Raw genomic sequence first — 16,825 nt, 5'->3', positions numbered from 1 at the left:
GCTGAATGGAGAAGGTGGGTCAGACTCGGCAACGGTTGCCAGAGTGAGATGTGCATGGAAGAAGTTTCGGGAACTGAGTGGCGTGCTGACGAGGAGGGGAGTGTCGTTGAAGCTGAAGGGAAAGGTGTATGCTGCATGTGTGAGAAGTGTTATGATTTATGGGAACGAGACATGGGTAATGAACGTAGAGCAGCAACGAAGGCTGGAAAGGGTGGAAATGCGAATGGTTCGGTGGATGTGTGGAGTGTTGTTGAGAGAGAGAGGAAGACAAATGATGAATTGCGAACGATGATGGGAATAGAGCCTGTGATGGATGCTGTGAAGAGAAACAGGTTGAGATGGCTTGGTCATGTGTTGAGGAAGGATGAAAGTGACTGGTTGAGAAGAGTGATGGAAATGAATGTAGAAGGAAGTGGAGGACGGGGAAGACTGAGAAAGACTTGGCTAAAGATGGTGGAAGAAGAAATGCGGGCAAGGGGGTTAACAAGGGGAGATGCAGAAAATAGGGCAAAATGGAAAAGATTGTCATGGGGACCGCAAGGCTAACCTCCGCTCTTGCAGGGAAAATGGTCTTAAAATGCATGTTGTGTTGTTGTTGTTGTGGAGAAAGGAAAATAAATGTTTTTTTTTTTTGGTTTTTTGGGGGGGTTGGGGGGGGGGGGTAAAACGTTAGACAAAGAGTCGATGTTCGTGGATTTTCAGGGGAGAAGGGAAAAATCTAAGAACCAAGCAAAAACAGCGAAGGAAGAAACTTAAGTGAACAAACTTCGACGGGGGAAGCCTCAGGCTACAATGCCGCACACGCGGGGCAAACAGAAACTATTAATTTATGAAAGATTAACACCGAGAATCTTCCTTGGGACACACTATAGGTACACACTGAAAGATAAATACAGTTTCGACAAAAATACAATTGTAAACAATGCCTTAACTTTGAAAACGTGGAGAACGTGTGCAGCTTCGAAAAACCGTGCCGTCGCCCGCTAGATCTCGCGAGATTGAATACTTTGACGATACTTTGACGAGATCTCGCGCGCGATACTTTGACGTACTTCAAGTTAATTTGTTCCATTGTTTATGCTTATCTAAAATGTGGGGTGCAGGGGGGCTGAACATTCATGTTCAACATACATGAACATACATACAACTGAACAGACATGAACTATTAAAAACAATAGTTTTACAATGGTAATACATAGAAATACCAAGAAATAAAATCTGACCTTCTGCACTCTTGCATCATTTCATCTTTTGATCTCAAATCCAAATCTCTTGAGTTTATTGCAATAAAAACAAATTTGACTGCACTGTTCCAATACTTATGGAGGGCACTGCAAATCCAGGATTTCTACTCACCTCCACTCATTTGTTCCTCTTTTTCTGCCTGTCGAATCAACTTCAGTCACATGTGCATCAGGCACTATATTGATAAGCGATTGTGCAAACCACCTTCCTCTTCAATAGCAGGAGACAGCAATCTGTTGGTCGATTTAAGAACATCGTGTGTTCCTGAAAATGTGGTTTGTAAATGAAAAGTTCTGAAATCGCGAGTGATTTCCCCATAGATATAAGGTTGCATATATGGGGGAATGTGTCCACCCTGCTATCCCCACCTCCATGACAGAGCTATGGATTTGCACTGTACTGGAAGGTGTCACCGATTGAACACGTACCGTGATCTTTTCTTTGTTATTGTGTGTCGTAATCACCCTTGTATCTGCAAAGCTAAAATTGGATGCAATATCTGTTTAAGGCGAGCACTAGCATCAAACGTACTCAGAATTTCTAATTTCCTTTCTTATGATATCACTTTCCCATCTTTATTTCCACTGGTGCCACTTCCTTGAGCACTCGTCTTCCTTTTAGGAGCCATAGTTACTGATTGGCACAATAATGCACAGAGGCATAGCGGAGATCATTTCTGCAGTATGTATTGCCAGGAAGCGACACGCCGATGTTATTGTCCCAGATGTAAGCCAAATGAGGCTGTGGCGTTTTGCACCGAGATACATTTTTGTTTTAAATTCTGCAAGCAAAATTTTTGAGCAAAGGTTCATGAGGTGGCGTTTTGTTTTCGTACTTGAAGAACTGAGTTGACTGAGGTTGAACAAAAGCTCATAATTCACCCCCACCTTTCCCGTTTCTTCAGCATTTCCCTTTCCCCACCCTTTATACTTGATGAATGGCTTCCCAAGTGTGTTCTCGGAAGAATCATTTGCAAGGAATCTATTGTCATTTGCAAGGAATCTGTTATTTCATTTATATTTCTGATGCTGCAAACAGCACAGCAGGTGTGCAATATTGCAGAAAAATGCTTCATCAAACTTTCTAATTCCTCTTCTATTGCAGGAAGTAATGCACTGCAGGGATACAAGTCAGAAAATTTGAGAGACCTCTTGGATAAAGTTTCACCAAATGAAGAAATATTAGGTTAGTAAAAGGTTATGTTGCTTTGCAAATAATTACAGTATTTTTTGATTGCATTTGAGAATAAAAAGATTTCTTTTTATGTCTCCGCCATCGAAGTCACCAGAGAAATTATGTTTTTGGGTTGTCCGTCCGTATGTGTGTGTGTCCGTGATAGGTTTTTTGTTACCACGTTAACTGAAGAATGGCTGAGGGGATTCAAATCAAACTTGGTACAAACAAGTGTGTATAATGATGCAAAGATGAACTGATTCGATTTTAGCATCCAAAGGTCAGAGGTCAGGTCAGGTAAAAATGTTGTTGTCGAGATAGGAGTTTGAACTCTACTAAGTACATGTACCATGATACATATATACAAATTAGATGTTGGGGTCAAATGGTCTTAAGGTTTTCGGTCAAAATTAGAGTAAGCAAAAACTTAATGTGGGCGAAGGCATATCAGTCGACGTCACGACTTCAAATTATGTCGATCTTATTATGTTGCTTTCTTCTCGTTGATCAGGAGAAGGCATTCGATCACTTTAACCATCGGTACCTCTTTAAAATGCTCGAACGGTTTGGACTTGGTTCGACCTTCATTTTTTATATTAAAATGCTGTACAATAATATTTTTAGTGTGTTTTCAATAAACAATGAACTTGTTACACCCTTGTCTGTTAACAGGGGAATTCGACAAGGTTCCCCTCTCTCTGGGTTGCTCTATGCTCTCTCCATCGAACCCTTACTTGTTTATTTGCGTGCTCGACTAACCAGGGTTGGGGTTTCTCATCTTGAATGACCCATCAAGGTGCTGGCATATGCCGATGATGTGTGTGTCTTTGTGCAGAACCTCAATGACATTAATGTTGTCCGTTATTGTCTATCCGTGTTCGAAAAGGCTTCTTCAGCCAAAGTGAATTGGAACAAAACGAGTGCCTTTTGGCTTGGTCTGTTGTGTCACTTGGCACCAAGACTTCCTGCTCCTCTCACATTAGCCAACAATGGCATGAAATACCTTGGAGTGTTCTTGGGTAATGACGCCACAGTAGCAAAGAATTGAGCTGGTCTGTCGGATTTTGTTGAGGGAAAACTGCAAAAATGGAAAGGTCTGATCACAAAACTGTCTTATCATGGAAGGGTCTTGGTGGTCAACAGTTTGGTGGCCTCTACCCTATGGTACAGGTTCTTTGTGCTGCACCCTCCGGTAGTGTTGCTTCCACAGCTCCAGAAATGCTTTGTGTCCTTCTTCTGGGATGGAAAGCACTGGTTGCGACCCGAGGTCCTCAGTTTGCCACTGACCGATGGAGGCCAAGGCCTGGTTGACATAAAGAGCTGGTTAATGGCCTTTCGACTTTTGGTTGTTCTGCGCATGCTGCACACGCACCCCTCTCCACCATGGGTTAACGTTGCTCGTCGCCTTTTGCAGCAGGCGGGGAGACTCTGCTATGAACACGCTCTATTCTTGATGGATCTATCTCATCTTGATATGTCTCCTCTCTCTAGTTTCTATCAGAGATATCAGATATCAGATATCCTCAGGATATCTTCATATCTTTACTCTGGACATGCTGCTTCTGCTTTCTCAACAATGGAAAGAGGTCCTCAATGCCAAACAGGAAATTAGAGCAGTCTCCCTTGACATATCACATGCCTTCGACACGGGCTGGCACCCCGCTCTGCTCACCAAACTCTCCTCTTTTGGTATCCATGGAAATCTCCACGCATGGCTGGCGGACTTCCTCTCTAGTCGTAGTCAACGTGTGGCCCTGAATGGGTTTCTATCATCTCCTCTTCATGTTCAGGCTGGAGTTCCCCAAGGCAGTGTTCTGGGCCCTGTGCTTTTTCTGGTCTTCATCAATGATCTCTCTGACTCTCTTGAAAATCCTCTCTATCTCTTTGCTGATGGCTCTGCTCTCTGTTGCTCCATTCTTCATCCCTCAGATCGGCAGTCTGCAGCCTCCTCACTCTCTGCAGACCTGGACAAAATCACAGACTGGGCAAACAAGTGGAACATGTCTTTCAATCCTGACAAATCTCACACTCTTACGATGTCTCTCCGAAAAGACCGACTGGACAACCCTCCCATCCACTTTCTGAATAATCTTCTCCAAGAAGTTCTGTCACTCAAGCTTTTGGGTCTCACTATCTGCCATGATCTTTCCTGGGAAAACCACATTTCAAATCTGGCCTCCAAAGCCAGTCGCCGACTGGGCATCCTCCGTCGTGCGAAGTCCTTCCTGGGCACACCTGAGCTCCTCACCACATACAAGGCTTTCATCCGCAGCTCAATGAAATACTGCTCTCCCCTCTGGACTGGTGCTCCTGCCTCACACCTAGCTCGTCTTCACGCTGTTGAAAGCAAAGCATTCAGAATCATTGGAATCTCCTGCGATGAAGCTAACTCCAAGGGCCTCTCACTCACTCACCGCAGGTAGGTTGGTGGTCTTTCCGTCTTCTACCGACTCCTCTCTGGCCTTGCCCTCCCCAGCTCTCTCTGGGCTCTGTCCCGCAAATATTCCTACAGGTCGCACAAGATTTGCCTGCAACCCTCTTATGGTGAAACTGCCAAAATCAAGACTCTGCTCACCTTCACTCCTTCATTCGTCTTTTCTCCCGCCTCTGGAACAAATTCCCTCACTCTCTTCAATCCCACTCCACCCTCCAGGTCTTTAAAACAGCTGTTCACCACCATCTCTTATCTTCCCCCATCCAAAACCTTGATCTTTTCTACCCCTGCTAATTTCACCCCAATTCCACTTTTTTGAAATACCAACTTCTGTCCTGGAAGTCCTTGGTGTCCTTGTATTTTATACTTCTCCCTCCCCCCCCCCCCCTTCCCATGACTCCTCCCCCCAAGCCCTCTCCCTTCCACACATCTCCCTGCTCTCAAATGTTGTGTTTGTGTGCTTCCCCTTCTCTCCCCATCTTGTCTTCCGCTCCGTCTTTTTATATATCTTGTTTGTCTGGTTGATTTGTTTGTGAAGTAAATGTTAGCTCTTTCACGAGCCTCGATTCAGTAACAAGAAAAAAAAAAAGTGTACGAAACGCATGGCGAGCCCTAACGACAACAAGAGCCACGCATTCGTACACAAAGCAAATGTTCCTGGTAGAGCCTTTGTTTTATAATTCCCATTTCCACGTATTTTCCACATTTTCCACGTAGAGCCACGTAGCAGTATTCAGCAGTATTCAGGATTGCAAAGCAGATAGCGAAAGAGAGGTGTGATGTGATGGGGGTGAGTTGCTTGAAGGATGAAGTGGGACAAATCGTTGTCGACCCAGATGGAATTAAAGGAAGATGGAAAAGATATATGGAAATGCTGTTGAATACAGAGAATGAATGGGATGGCAACATAGAGAGTAACCCAGTTTTCGGACCGGCAGAGAAGATAACTGAGAAGGAAGTTGAGGAAGCGATAAAAGCAATGAAGAGTGGAAAAGCGGGAGGGCCGACTGGAGTTGTGGGAGATATGTTGAAGGCAGCAGGAAGTTGGGGTGTGAAGAGAATGACAGAGATCTGTAATCTGGTGGTGAAAGAAGGCCTCATTCCAGTGGATTGGGAACTGAGTACCCTCGTCCCTCTATACAAGGGGAAAGGTGACCCTCTGGAGTGTGGCTCATACCGAGCGATAAAGTTATTGGAGCATGGAATGAAGGTATAGGAAAGGGTGTTGGAGAGGAGGATAAGGAAGAAAGTGAAGATCGACGAAATGCAGTTTGGATTTATGCCAGGAAGAGGAACGACAGACGTGCTTTTCATTGTGAGGCAGTTGCAGGAGAAGTACATGGAGAAGAGGAAGAAGTTGTTTCTTGGGTTTGTTGATCTGGAGAAAGCATTCGATAGGGTTCCACGCAAAGTATTGACATGGGCATTGAGGAAGTTAGGAGTGGAGGAATGGTTGATCAGAGTAGTGATGGCAATGTACAAAAGAGCGCGCACAGCTGTAAGGACGAAGGACGGGAACAGTGGTGAGTTTGAGGTGAAGGTGGGAGTGCATCAGGGGTCGGTACTAAGTCCACTACTATTTGTAGCTGTGATGGAGGTGCTGGCTCAGAACGAAAAGGAGGGTTTACCATGGGAGTTGTTGTATGCAGATGATCTGGTGTTGATTGCGGGAAGTATGGATGGACTGAAGGAAAAGATGAACAAGTGGAAGGAATGTATGTAGACAAAAGGTCTGAAGGTGAATATCGGAAAGACGAAGGTGATGGCAAGTGGTAAAGCATGTGGTGAGGTGGAAAGAACTGGGAAGTGGCCCTGTGCTGTGTGTAGGAAGGGTGTCGGAGTGAACTCCATTCAATGTACAATGTGCGCTGAGTGGGTTCATCAAAAATGTAGTGGTCTGAGAGGGTCATTAACCAGTGTGGCAGCTACATTCAAATGTAAGGTGTGCAAGAGAGGGAGCTGCAGATGGAGGAAATGTTGAGTTGGATCTTGGAGACGGCGCGAAGCTGGGAGGTGTGAAAACATTTTGCTACCTCGGAGACATGCTGAATGGAGAAGGTGGATCAGACTCGGCAACGGTTGCTAGAGTGAGATGTGCATGGAAGAAGTTTCGGGAACTGAGTGGCGTGCTGATGAGGAGGGGAGTGTCGTTGAAGCTGAAGGGAAAGGTGTATGCTGCATGTGTGAGAAGTGTTATGATTTATGGGAGCGAGACATGGGTAATGAACGTAGAGCAGCAACGAATGTTGGAAAGGGTGGAAATGCGAATGGTTCGACGGATGTGCGGAGTATCGATGAGAGAGGAAGACAAATGATGAATTGCGAAAGATGATGGGAATAGAGCCTGTGATTGATGCTGTGAAGAGGAACAGGTTGAGATGGTTTCGTCATGTGTTGAGGAAGGATGAAAGTGACTGGTTGAGAAGAGTGATGGAAATGAATGCAGAAGGAAGTAGAGGACGGGGAAGACCGAGAAAGACTTGGCTAATGATGGTGGAAGAAGAAATGCGGGCAAGGGGGCTAACAAGGAGAGATCCAGAAAATAGGGCAAAATGGAGAAGATTGTCATGGGGACCGCAAGGCTAACCCCCGCTCTAGTAGGGAAAATGGCCTTTTTAAAAATGCATGTTGTTGTTGTGTTGTTGTATTTCCACGATATGCCTGCTGATAGGTGTCTTGTTCAACGCTTTGTCGCGAAGAACGTGAAATCGGTCGCCGATCTTTTTAGCCTAAATGGCAGTTGGATTGGAGCTGATGCACTGGCAAGCCTGGTTGGCGTGCAAGCCTCCAGAATTGAGGCACACGTGTTATGTAGTGTGCTTCGTACCTATGCACGGCTTGCACCTAATTGGGACCGAGGCCAAGCAAACAATGAACAAGCGTTACCCCTAGGTCCCCTGTCGGGGAAGTGATGTGAGTTGACAGAGAGGAAGATGCAGAAAACATGCTCTGATATGATATTTCGCTCACAAGGTTCAGACATACATGGAGGCGGCCATCTTGGATTTTGACGTGGCGACCCAATTTTCAATAGCGTTCTTCCTTATGCCTAGATACACCCACACACCAGATTAGAAGTTGGTACTTTGCTTATTTTTCAAGATAATCCGCTCACAAGGTTCAGACATACATGGCGGTGGCCATCTTGGATTTTGACGTGGCCACCCAATTTTCAATAGGGTTCTTCCTTATGCGTAGATACACCCACACACCAGATTAGAAGTTAGTAGTTCGCTTATTTTTCAAGATATTCCGCTCACAAGTTTCAGACATACATGGCGGCGGCCATCTTGGATTTTGACGTGACGACCCAATTTTCAATAGCGTTCTTCCTTATGCGTAGATACACCCACACACCAGATCAGACGTGAGTAGTTCGTTTATTTTTCAAGATATTTTGCTCACAAGGTTCAGACATATATATATGGTGGCGGCCATCTTGGATTTTGCCTTGGCGACCCAATTTTCAATCGCGTTCTTCCTTATGTCGAGATACACCCAAACACCAGATTAGAAGTTGGTACTTCGCTTATTTTTCAAGATATTCTGCTCACAAGGTTTTTTTTTTGTTTGTTTTTGGGATACAAGATCGAGGCTCGTGAAAGAGCTAACAGAATGTGATAATTAATCACACGGAAAGACAAACCGACACATAAAACATATAACATGGGGAGCGGTAGACAAGATGGGGCGAGAGGGGGAGGAACACAAACACAACATCTGAGAGCAGGGACTACGAGAGACCTGTGGGAGGGAGAGGGCTTTGCGGGAGGGGGGGGGGGGGAGGCATGGGAAGGGGTGGGGGGGGGGGTAGGAGAGGTATAAAACATATGGACACTGCCGGGACTTCCAGGAAAGAAGTTGGAATTTCAAACAAGGTGGATCTGGGGTGAATTAGTGGGGGTAGAAAAGATCAAGGTTTTGGATGGGGAAAGATAAGAGATGGTGGTGAACAGCTGTTTTAAAGACCTGGAGGGAGGAGTGGGATTGAAGGGAGTGTGGGAGTTTGTTCTAGAGGCGGGAGAAAAGAGGAATGAAAGAGTGAAGGTGAGCAGAGATTCGAGATTTCGGCACTTTAACCATCAGAGGGTTGCTGGCAGATCTTGGGGGACAAAGCACAGAGAGAGCTGGGGGAGCAAGGCCGGAGAGGAGTCGGTAGAAGACAGAAAGACCACCTGCCTGTCTGCGGTGAGTGAGTGAAAGGCCCTCGGAGATAGCTTAATCACGGGAGATTCCAATGATTCTGAAAGCTTTGGTTTCAACAGCGTGAAGCCGAGCAAGGTGTGAGGCAGGAGCACCAGCCCATAGGGGAGAACAGTATTCCATTGAGCTGTGGATGAAAGCCTTGTATGTGGTGAGGAGCTCAGGTGTGCCGAGGAAGGACTTCGCACGACGGAGGATGCCCAGCCGGCGACTGGCTTTGGAGGCCATCTTGGAAATGTGGTTTTCCCAAGAAAGATCATGGCAGATAGTGAGACCCAAAAGCTTGAGCGACAGAACTTCTTGGAGAGGATTGTTGAGAAAGTAGATGGGAGGGTTTTCCAGTCGATCTTTTCTGAGAGACATAGTAAGAGTGTGAGATTTGTCAGGATTGAAAGACATGTTCCACTTGTTTGACCAGTCTGTGATTTTGTCCAGGTCTTCAGAGAGTGAGGAGGCTGCAGACTGCCAATCTGAGGGAAGAGGAATGGAGTGGCAGAGAGTGGAGTCATCAGCAAAGAGATAGAGAGGATTTTCCAGAGAGTCGGAGAGATCATTGATAAAGACTAGAAAAAGCACAGGGCCCAGAACACTGCCTTGGGGAACTCCAGCCTGAACAGGAAGGGGAGATGAGAGAAATCCATTCAGGGCCACACGTTGTCTACGACCAGAGGAAGTCCGCAAGCCATGCATGGAGATTTCCATGGATACCATAGGAGGAGAGTTTGGTGAGCAGAGCTGGGTGCCAGACCGTATCGAAGGCACGTGATATGTCAAGGGAGAGGGCTCTGATTTCCTGTTTGGCATCGAGGACTTCCATCCATCGTTGGGACAGCAGAAGCAGCATGTCCAGAGTAGAATGACCTGGTCTGAATCCAAATTGATGATCAGAGATCAAGCCATTGGAGAAGAGGAAGGATTTGATATCCGAAGCAATGATGGATTCCATGACTTTGCTGATAATTGGGAGCAGGCTGATTGGTCTGTAGTTGCAAGGATCTGTTTTTGCACCTTTTTTGTGTAAAGCGGTAATGTTTGCTGATTTCCAGGATGCTGGCAGATGACCTTGAGGAAAAGAGAGGGTGAAAAGAACAGAGAGAGGGTGAGATAGAGCGGCAGAGCAGGATTTTAGGACCCGTGGGCTGATGCCGTCTGGTCCGGTTGCAGAATCAGAGTCGAGGTTTAACAAAAACTCCTCCACCTTGTCAGGAGAGAAGGACACAGAGTCCAGGAGCAGTTGGGTTCGACTGGGTAAGGTTGGAACAGAGAGAGATGGGTTTGGGACACAAGATTTTGAGGCAAACACAGAGTTGAGGCATTCGGCTTTGTCATGTGCGGTGTCAACTGTGTAGCCATTTGAGGTAAGGGAGGGGATGGAGGGGGAACAAACACCAGAAACGGATTTGACTAGACGCCACCAGGATTTGGAGGAAGGAGACAGGTTTGAGAGTTCATTCTTGAGTGTGGAGAGATAGTGCTTCCTGGCACTCCTGAGGGTAGACACACACTTGTTCCGAGCTTGGTGCAAGGAACTGAGATTGCCTTCAGTTGGATTAGCCTTCCAAGAGGCAAAGGCAAGTTGTTTCATGGCAACTGCCTCACCACAAGATTCAGTGTACCATGGACGGGAGGAAGGGTAAGACAACTGAAGACGAGATGGGATAAATCTGTGCATGAGAGAGAGCAGTTTGCTTTGGAAGAATTCCCAGGAAGAATTGATGTCAGAGGCAGTGGAGATGGGAGACCAGTCCAGATGATTGATGGCTGCTTGAAGACCGTGCCAGTCGGCCCGATTGAAATTCCAGACTCAGCGACGCTGAGGAGGCTCTCTGAGAATGGCCAGAGAGATGTCCACTTTAACAAGCACATGATCAGAAGAACCGATTGGGGCATAAGAAGAGCAGCAGACATTAGCATGGAAGTTTGTCATAACCAAGTCTAGAAGAGAAGATACACCATTGGCTGAGATCCGGGTCGGGAAATTGACAGATTGTGTCAATCCCATTGAGTCGCAGAAGTCCTGTGCTGAGGTGCAATGGCTGGTGAGAGATGAACCCACACCCAGCCAGCTGGCATGATGACAGTTGAAATCGCCACATATGAGGAAGTGAGAGTTGGGATGAGTGGATAGAAGTTGGTCCATGTTGTCACACAGTGAAATGTAAATGGAGTCATCACTGTTTGGAGGACGGTACAGAACACATATGAACAAAAGGTGGGAGCGGAGAGGAAGCCGTAGCCAGAGGTACTCCTGGGGGTGAGGTGGAGAGAGGGCAGTGCAAGGAGAGTGAGGAAGAGAGTTTTTGATAAAGATAGCCATCCCACCACCAGGATGAGGCTCAGGTCTATCATACCGGAGGAGGGAGTAACCAGGAAGAGATATTAAGGAATCAGAGAAATCTTGAAGGAGGAAAGTTTCTGTTAAGCAGATCAAGTCTGGATTGTCAGAAGCGACCTGTATGGAGAGATCAGTCAGGTTTGAGCGAAGGCCCCAGATGTTTGAGGTCCATACCATTAATGAAGAGAGAGGGGGAGCATCGGGCACAGGACAGGGGAGGGGAGATGTCGGGTAAGATGAAGGATGAGAGGGGGAGGTAGGGAGAGCAGTTGATAGTGTGTCAGAGATTACATAAGAGTTACAAGAAAAGGAAGGATGAGGAGAACGAAAGGTTTGATGGTGAAGGGATGAAGCACAGTGAGGGGTTGTTTGAGGGGGGGCAGAGTAAAGTAGAAGGTTGGGGGAGGTGGAGGTATGAGATAGAAGGGACATGAAGTGGGGAGGAGGCAGCTTTGAGGAGGAGGAGGGGGGAGGGAGAATTGGAGAGGAAATGGTATGGGAGGAGATTTGAATGGGAGGGGTTGGGGGGGAGTTTTGAAGGGGAGGAGTGAGGGGGGAGTTTGGGAGGGGAGGGGCAAGGGGGGAGTTTAGGAGGGGAGGGGCAAGGGGGGAGTTTAGGAGCGGAGGGGCAAGGGGGGTAGTTTAGGAGGGGAGGGGCAAGGGGGGAGTTTAGGAGGGGAGGGGCAAGGGGGGAGTTTAGGAGTGAAGGGGGAAGGGGGGAGTTTAGGAGTGTCGGGGCAAGGGGGGGGGGGATTTGGAGGGGAGGGGCAAGAACGGAGTTTAGAAAGTGGATGATTAATGAAAGACGAACATTGATAACAAATTGGGTTTATTGTGATTTTCAAGTTAGCAATCCGATTAAGAACGATGGAGGAAGGATGGAAAGAATGTGAATTTAGAGCATGCAGTGATTTAGAGTTATAAGGGATTTAATTAATTTTTTGTTAAGTGGAATGAGTTGGAGAGGAAATTGAAAGAAGCCTTTTAAATATGAAGAAAAACAGCGTGTTGTAATATACCACTGAATAAAACACTGAAGGGGAAAGTTTAAACATATTTAAATAATATTTAAACAGAACCGTGAACAATCTTAAATGCACAAAATTCCGATGGTGGGAGGGCCGATAGGGACCACCACGAGTCACGTGAACAGAGAAAAAGGTGGATGGCAAGGAGATAATGGGGGCGGGGCGAACAGCACACCTCGACAGAAGTACAGGATGAGACAACAGCACACGTCGTCTTCTACCGACTCCTCTCTGGCCTTGCCCCCCCCAGCCCTCTCTGGGCTCTGTCACCCAAATATTCCTACAGGTCGCACAAGATCTGCCTGCAACCCTCTTATGGTTAAACTGCCAAAATCAAGACTTTCTGCTCACCTTCACTCCTTCATTCCTCTTTTCTCTCGCCTCTGGAACAAACTCCCTCACTCTCTTCAATCCCACTCCACCCTCCAGGTCTTTAAAACAGCTGTTCACCACCATCTCTCATCCTCCCCCATCCAAAACCTTGATCTTTTCTACCCCCGCTAATTTCGGTCCCCTTGTGTTTTATACCTCTCTCCCCTCCCCGCCCCCCCTCCCCTTCCCACGCCTCCTGCCCCCAAGCCCTCTCCCTCCAACACTTCTCCCTGCTCTCAAATGTTGTGGTTGTGTGCTTCCCCTTCTCTCCCCATCTTGTCTTCCGCTCCCTCTTTTTGTGTATTTTGTTTGTCTGGTTGATTTGTTTGTGAAATAAATGTTAGCTCTTTCACGAGCCTCGATTCAGTATACAAACAAAACAAAACAAAAAAAAAAACGTGGAGAAAGGAAAAATAAATGTTTTTTTTTTTTTTTTTTGGGGGGGGGGGGGGGGGGGGGGGATTTAAAACGTCAGACAAAGAGTATTATGTTCGGGGTAGAAGGGAAAATTCAAAGAGCCGAGCAAAACACGAAGTAGGGGACTTAAGTTAGCAAACAACACGGGGGTACAATGCCGCATACGAGGAGCAGAACATGATTAATTACGGTATTTGCCAGACGGTATTTAAAACGTTAGACAAGTGGTCGATGTTCGGGGAATTTAGGGGAAGAAGAGAAAATCTAAGAAATAAGCAATACAGCGAAGGAAAGAACTTAAATTCACAGAACACCTATGGGGGTAGGGAAGCCGTGAGAAACCAGGCCGCGCACGTGTTGGGACAGAAAACGATTAAATTATCCAAAAGTTTGCAAGAATTGCAAATCAACACCAACTGGAAAACACACTGCAACACATGCACAATAAAAAACGAGTAGAAATTGACGAAGACACGAATGGAAAAAATACTATAACTTTGTTGCCGTGCAGAGGTCGAAGATGCTTCCTTGCTCCAGGGACCGGAAAGGGAAGTCAAGTCAAGGTTCAGACATACATAGTGGTGGCCATCTTGGATTTTGACGTGGTGACCCAATTTTAATAGCGTTCTTCCTTATGCGTAGATACACCCACACACCAGATTAGATGTTAGTAGTTCGTTTATTTTTCAAGATATTTCACTCACAAAGTTCAGACATATATATGGTGGCGGCCATCTTGGATTTTGACGTGGCTACCCAGTTTTCAATCGTGTTCTTCCTTATGCCTTGATACACCCACACACCAGATTAGAAGTTGGTACTGCGCTTATTTTTCAAGATATTCAGCTCACAAGGTTCAGACATACATGGCGGTGGTCATCTTGGATTTTGACGTGGCGATCCAATTTCCAATAGGGTTTTTCCTTATGCCTAGATACACCCACACACCAGATTAGAAGTTTGTATTTCGCTTATTTTTCAAGATATTCCATTTCCTTTGTAATCATTCCTTTGTCCCTTATGGCAACGCACTCATATAAACACTTGGATAGGTCCTTAATGCAACATTAAATAATTCCCCTCCCTTACCACAACGATTTTGGAAAACAGGCAGGAAGCCAGGCCAGGGCACCACCGATGGGGCTGCAGCCAGCCACACGACCAGCTGGCCTAGCAACCAGCCTCTTGGCTGGTTGGGAGCCATGCCCAGGGGGACTGTTTATTGGTCCATAGGAGGGACAGAGAACTGCCCCGCGATTGGAAGGAAGGGAAGGACTGGTGGTTGGCCACGAGGGTGGCGTGACATGGTGGTGGGAAGCACTTGGCCAATGAGAAAGCACCAGCGCATTGAGAAGATTTGAGACGTCGAGAGACGAGGCGCTGATTGGGGGGCGCGCAAGAGCTGACGTCAGATGCCAGTTTTGAAAAGGGCTCACTGACGTGCTTTGCCCCCTTCTCTTCTTCGCTGGGATTGGAGATTGTGCTTCGTTTCCTTTGTGCCTGGTCTTCATTGGCTCTTCCTTCTCGCATGCTGGACCTTCGTGCTTCGTGCTGGGTAACGTTGGTTCGTCGTGGTGCTTGGAGCGGGATCCGGTGCTGTTGATACTGGAGGGAGGGACCTCGTGGTGTGCCGCGGAGCGAGTCGCATCGAGGCCGGGTGGAGCGTGCGAGCGAGGAGGCTGAGGTTTCTTCGTGCGGACGGGGCCGCGTTGGACGCTACACTGCAGCCTACAGACAGATAAGGCCGCACCCACAGAACATTACACGACAAGACATTTCTTTTCGTAATTTATTCCCTCGTCTCGTATCCAAAATCTGTGTGGGGACGTCCCGATCTAGGGCATTGTATTACCGGCGCGTATTTTCCTGTCCCGCTATCTCTTGTAAAATACACCCTTGTATTATTTTCCATTTCCTTCTAAAACTGGATTCCTGTTTGAGTTCGTTCCCTCTCCAGCTAAGTGCTTCCACTTCTTCTTCGCTTCTTCCTTCTGCGTTTTATAGCCGAATCCGTGTCTGATCGTCGCCTCAATTAAAGCCGTTTGGTCATTCGCGAGCCCTGGTATTAACCGGAGGGTATTCACACAACAGTATCAAGTAGTGATGTCAATGATGCCTCTTCTCTTTCCCTTCTTTCTGCCCCCCAGCGTCCCATCCCCCATTCCCCCCCCCCCTTGCCTTTTCCTACCCCTTCTCTTGCCCCTCCTCTTGCTCCTCTTCCTCTCCCTCCTATTTGCCATTTCTCATCCCTCCTCCTTCCTCTTCTCCCCTCTCCCCCTCCCCTTACTCTTCCCTCTTTTTCTTCTTCTCCCCCACCACCTCCCTCTCCTCCACTTCCCCCTCCCCTCCCTGCTCTGCAACCTCCAACTACCACTACCAGTGGTGCACCCCAGTCTGAGTCTGCCGCCCCTACACTTTCTGAGTTACCTCAACCTTGCAGTACCTCTGCTAAAGATAACATCACCATTGTTACAACTATTGATCCACCAAAATATGTAACCGCTGAGTTTGTTGCCCCTACTGCATCCTTGGTTTGCCACTCTGAAATAACCATGGATATTGAGCAAATGGGTGAAGGCCTTGAGGAAAATGAGGACTACGATTCAGACAGTTGCTCCTCTCTGGCATCAAGTACACTTGGTGAGGAGATCCCCCCAGACAGTCGTCTTGATGCTACAATTTCAACCTCTGATATATTGGATTTCTTGAAAAAAAAACACTGGTAAGAAACGAGTAAATTTGAATGACTTTTTCCCCAATTTGTGCGCTTTTGTCCAAAAAGCACAAATCATTGTAAAGAACCCAGCAGCTGTTGCCATTTCTAGTTCTTCTTGCAAGAGGCTGAAAATATACATTGTTAAAGTAAGGAAGCATTTGAATGCATAAACCTCCTTTGTGGGCCATTCTTCTCATGACAACAAGTTTGAACATAAACGGCAGGCGTAATCCCCTACGTAAAGTTCAAACGATGCAGCTGATTAAGAAAGAGAAGGTCGATATTCTTCTTTTACAAGAAACTCATGCGACTGTGAGTTGCATGGCAGTTTGGAGGCTGAAGCTGAAAGGCACCTGGTTTTTTGTAACACGGCCTCGGTGAGTGCCAGTATTGCTTTCTATATCTCTGCACACCTTCCCGTCTCCTCTCCTGTTTTTGAAGAAATTGTACCTGGATATTTAGCTTCCATTGAATTTTTGTATCACCATCAGCGGATGATAATCGTCAATTTTTATGCCCCAAGTGACAGCACAGCCAGGATGGCTTTCTTCACCGAATCCTTTACCTTCCTTAATCAAATTGCCCCTGATACCCTTTTGTGCTTAGGTGGTGATTTTAATTGTATATTTGACCCAGCCAAAGATCGGAACAGCCCTGAACCCCATCCAGCTAGTGCTCGGCCTCTGTCTGCACTTCTGTCTCAAAATGATATTGGTGATGTTTGGTGACTGCAGCATGGGAACACTCAGCAATTCACTTGGTGTCGTTGCCTGTTAAACAACTTGTCACTTGCAAGGCTTGATAAATTTTATATCAGCCTCTCCTTTTTGAACCTTGTTAGCTTTACTGATACTAGGGCATGCCCGTACTATATATATATATCTAAAATTATATCCCCCCCC

The 16,825-nt window shown here is 46.7% G+C and overlaps 3 protein-coding genes across 13 annotated transcripts in view; 2 read left to right on the top strand and 1 right to left on the bottom strand.

Annotated features, from left to right (window-relative positions):
* The window catches only part of LOC137431270 (uncharacterized), a 917,646-nt gene that overhangs the window by 34,488 nt on the left and 866,333 nt on the right, over nucleotides 1–16,825 (top strand). The gene's annotated exons all lie outside the window — the stretch shown is intronic.
* Nucleotides 1–16,825, top strand: part of LOC144888143 (uncharacterized) — a 1,118,715-nt gene that overhangs the window by 679,490 nt on the left and 422,400 nt on the right. For 2 of the 10 annotated variants that reach the window (XM_068122402.2, XM_068122398.2), the window contains exon 4: nucleotides 2,350–2,430. The exons of the other annotated variants lie outside the window; for them this stretch is intronic. In XM_068122402.2, coding sequence (XP_067978503.2) covers nucleotides 2,350–2,430 — 81 coding nt within the window. The remainder of the gene's footprint in view (nucleotides 1–2,349; nucleotides 2,431–16,825) is intronic. 10 annotated transcript variants of the gene reach the window in all.
* The window catches only part of LOC144892862 (uncharacterized), a 473,149-nt gene that overhangs the window by 387,093 nt on the left and 69,231 nt on the right, over nucleotides 1–16,825 (bottom strand). The gene's annotated exons all lie outside the window — the stretch shown is intronic.

This window comes from Myxine glutinosa, chromosome 7 (assembly GCF_964187855.1).
Source record: "Myxine glutinosa chromosome 7, kmMyxGlut1.1, whole genome shotgun sequence".
In the NCBI taxonomy this organism is placed as follows: Eukaryota; Metazoa; Chordata; class Myxini; order Myxiniformes; family Myxinidae; genus Myxine; species Myxine glutinosa.
The sequence above is the reverse complement of the archived record's forward strand: the minus strand, read 5'-3'. Positions and strand labels throughout refer to the sequence as shown.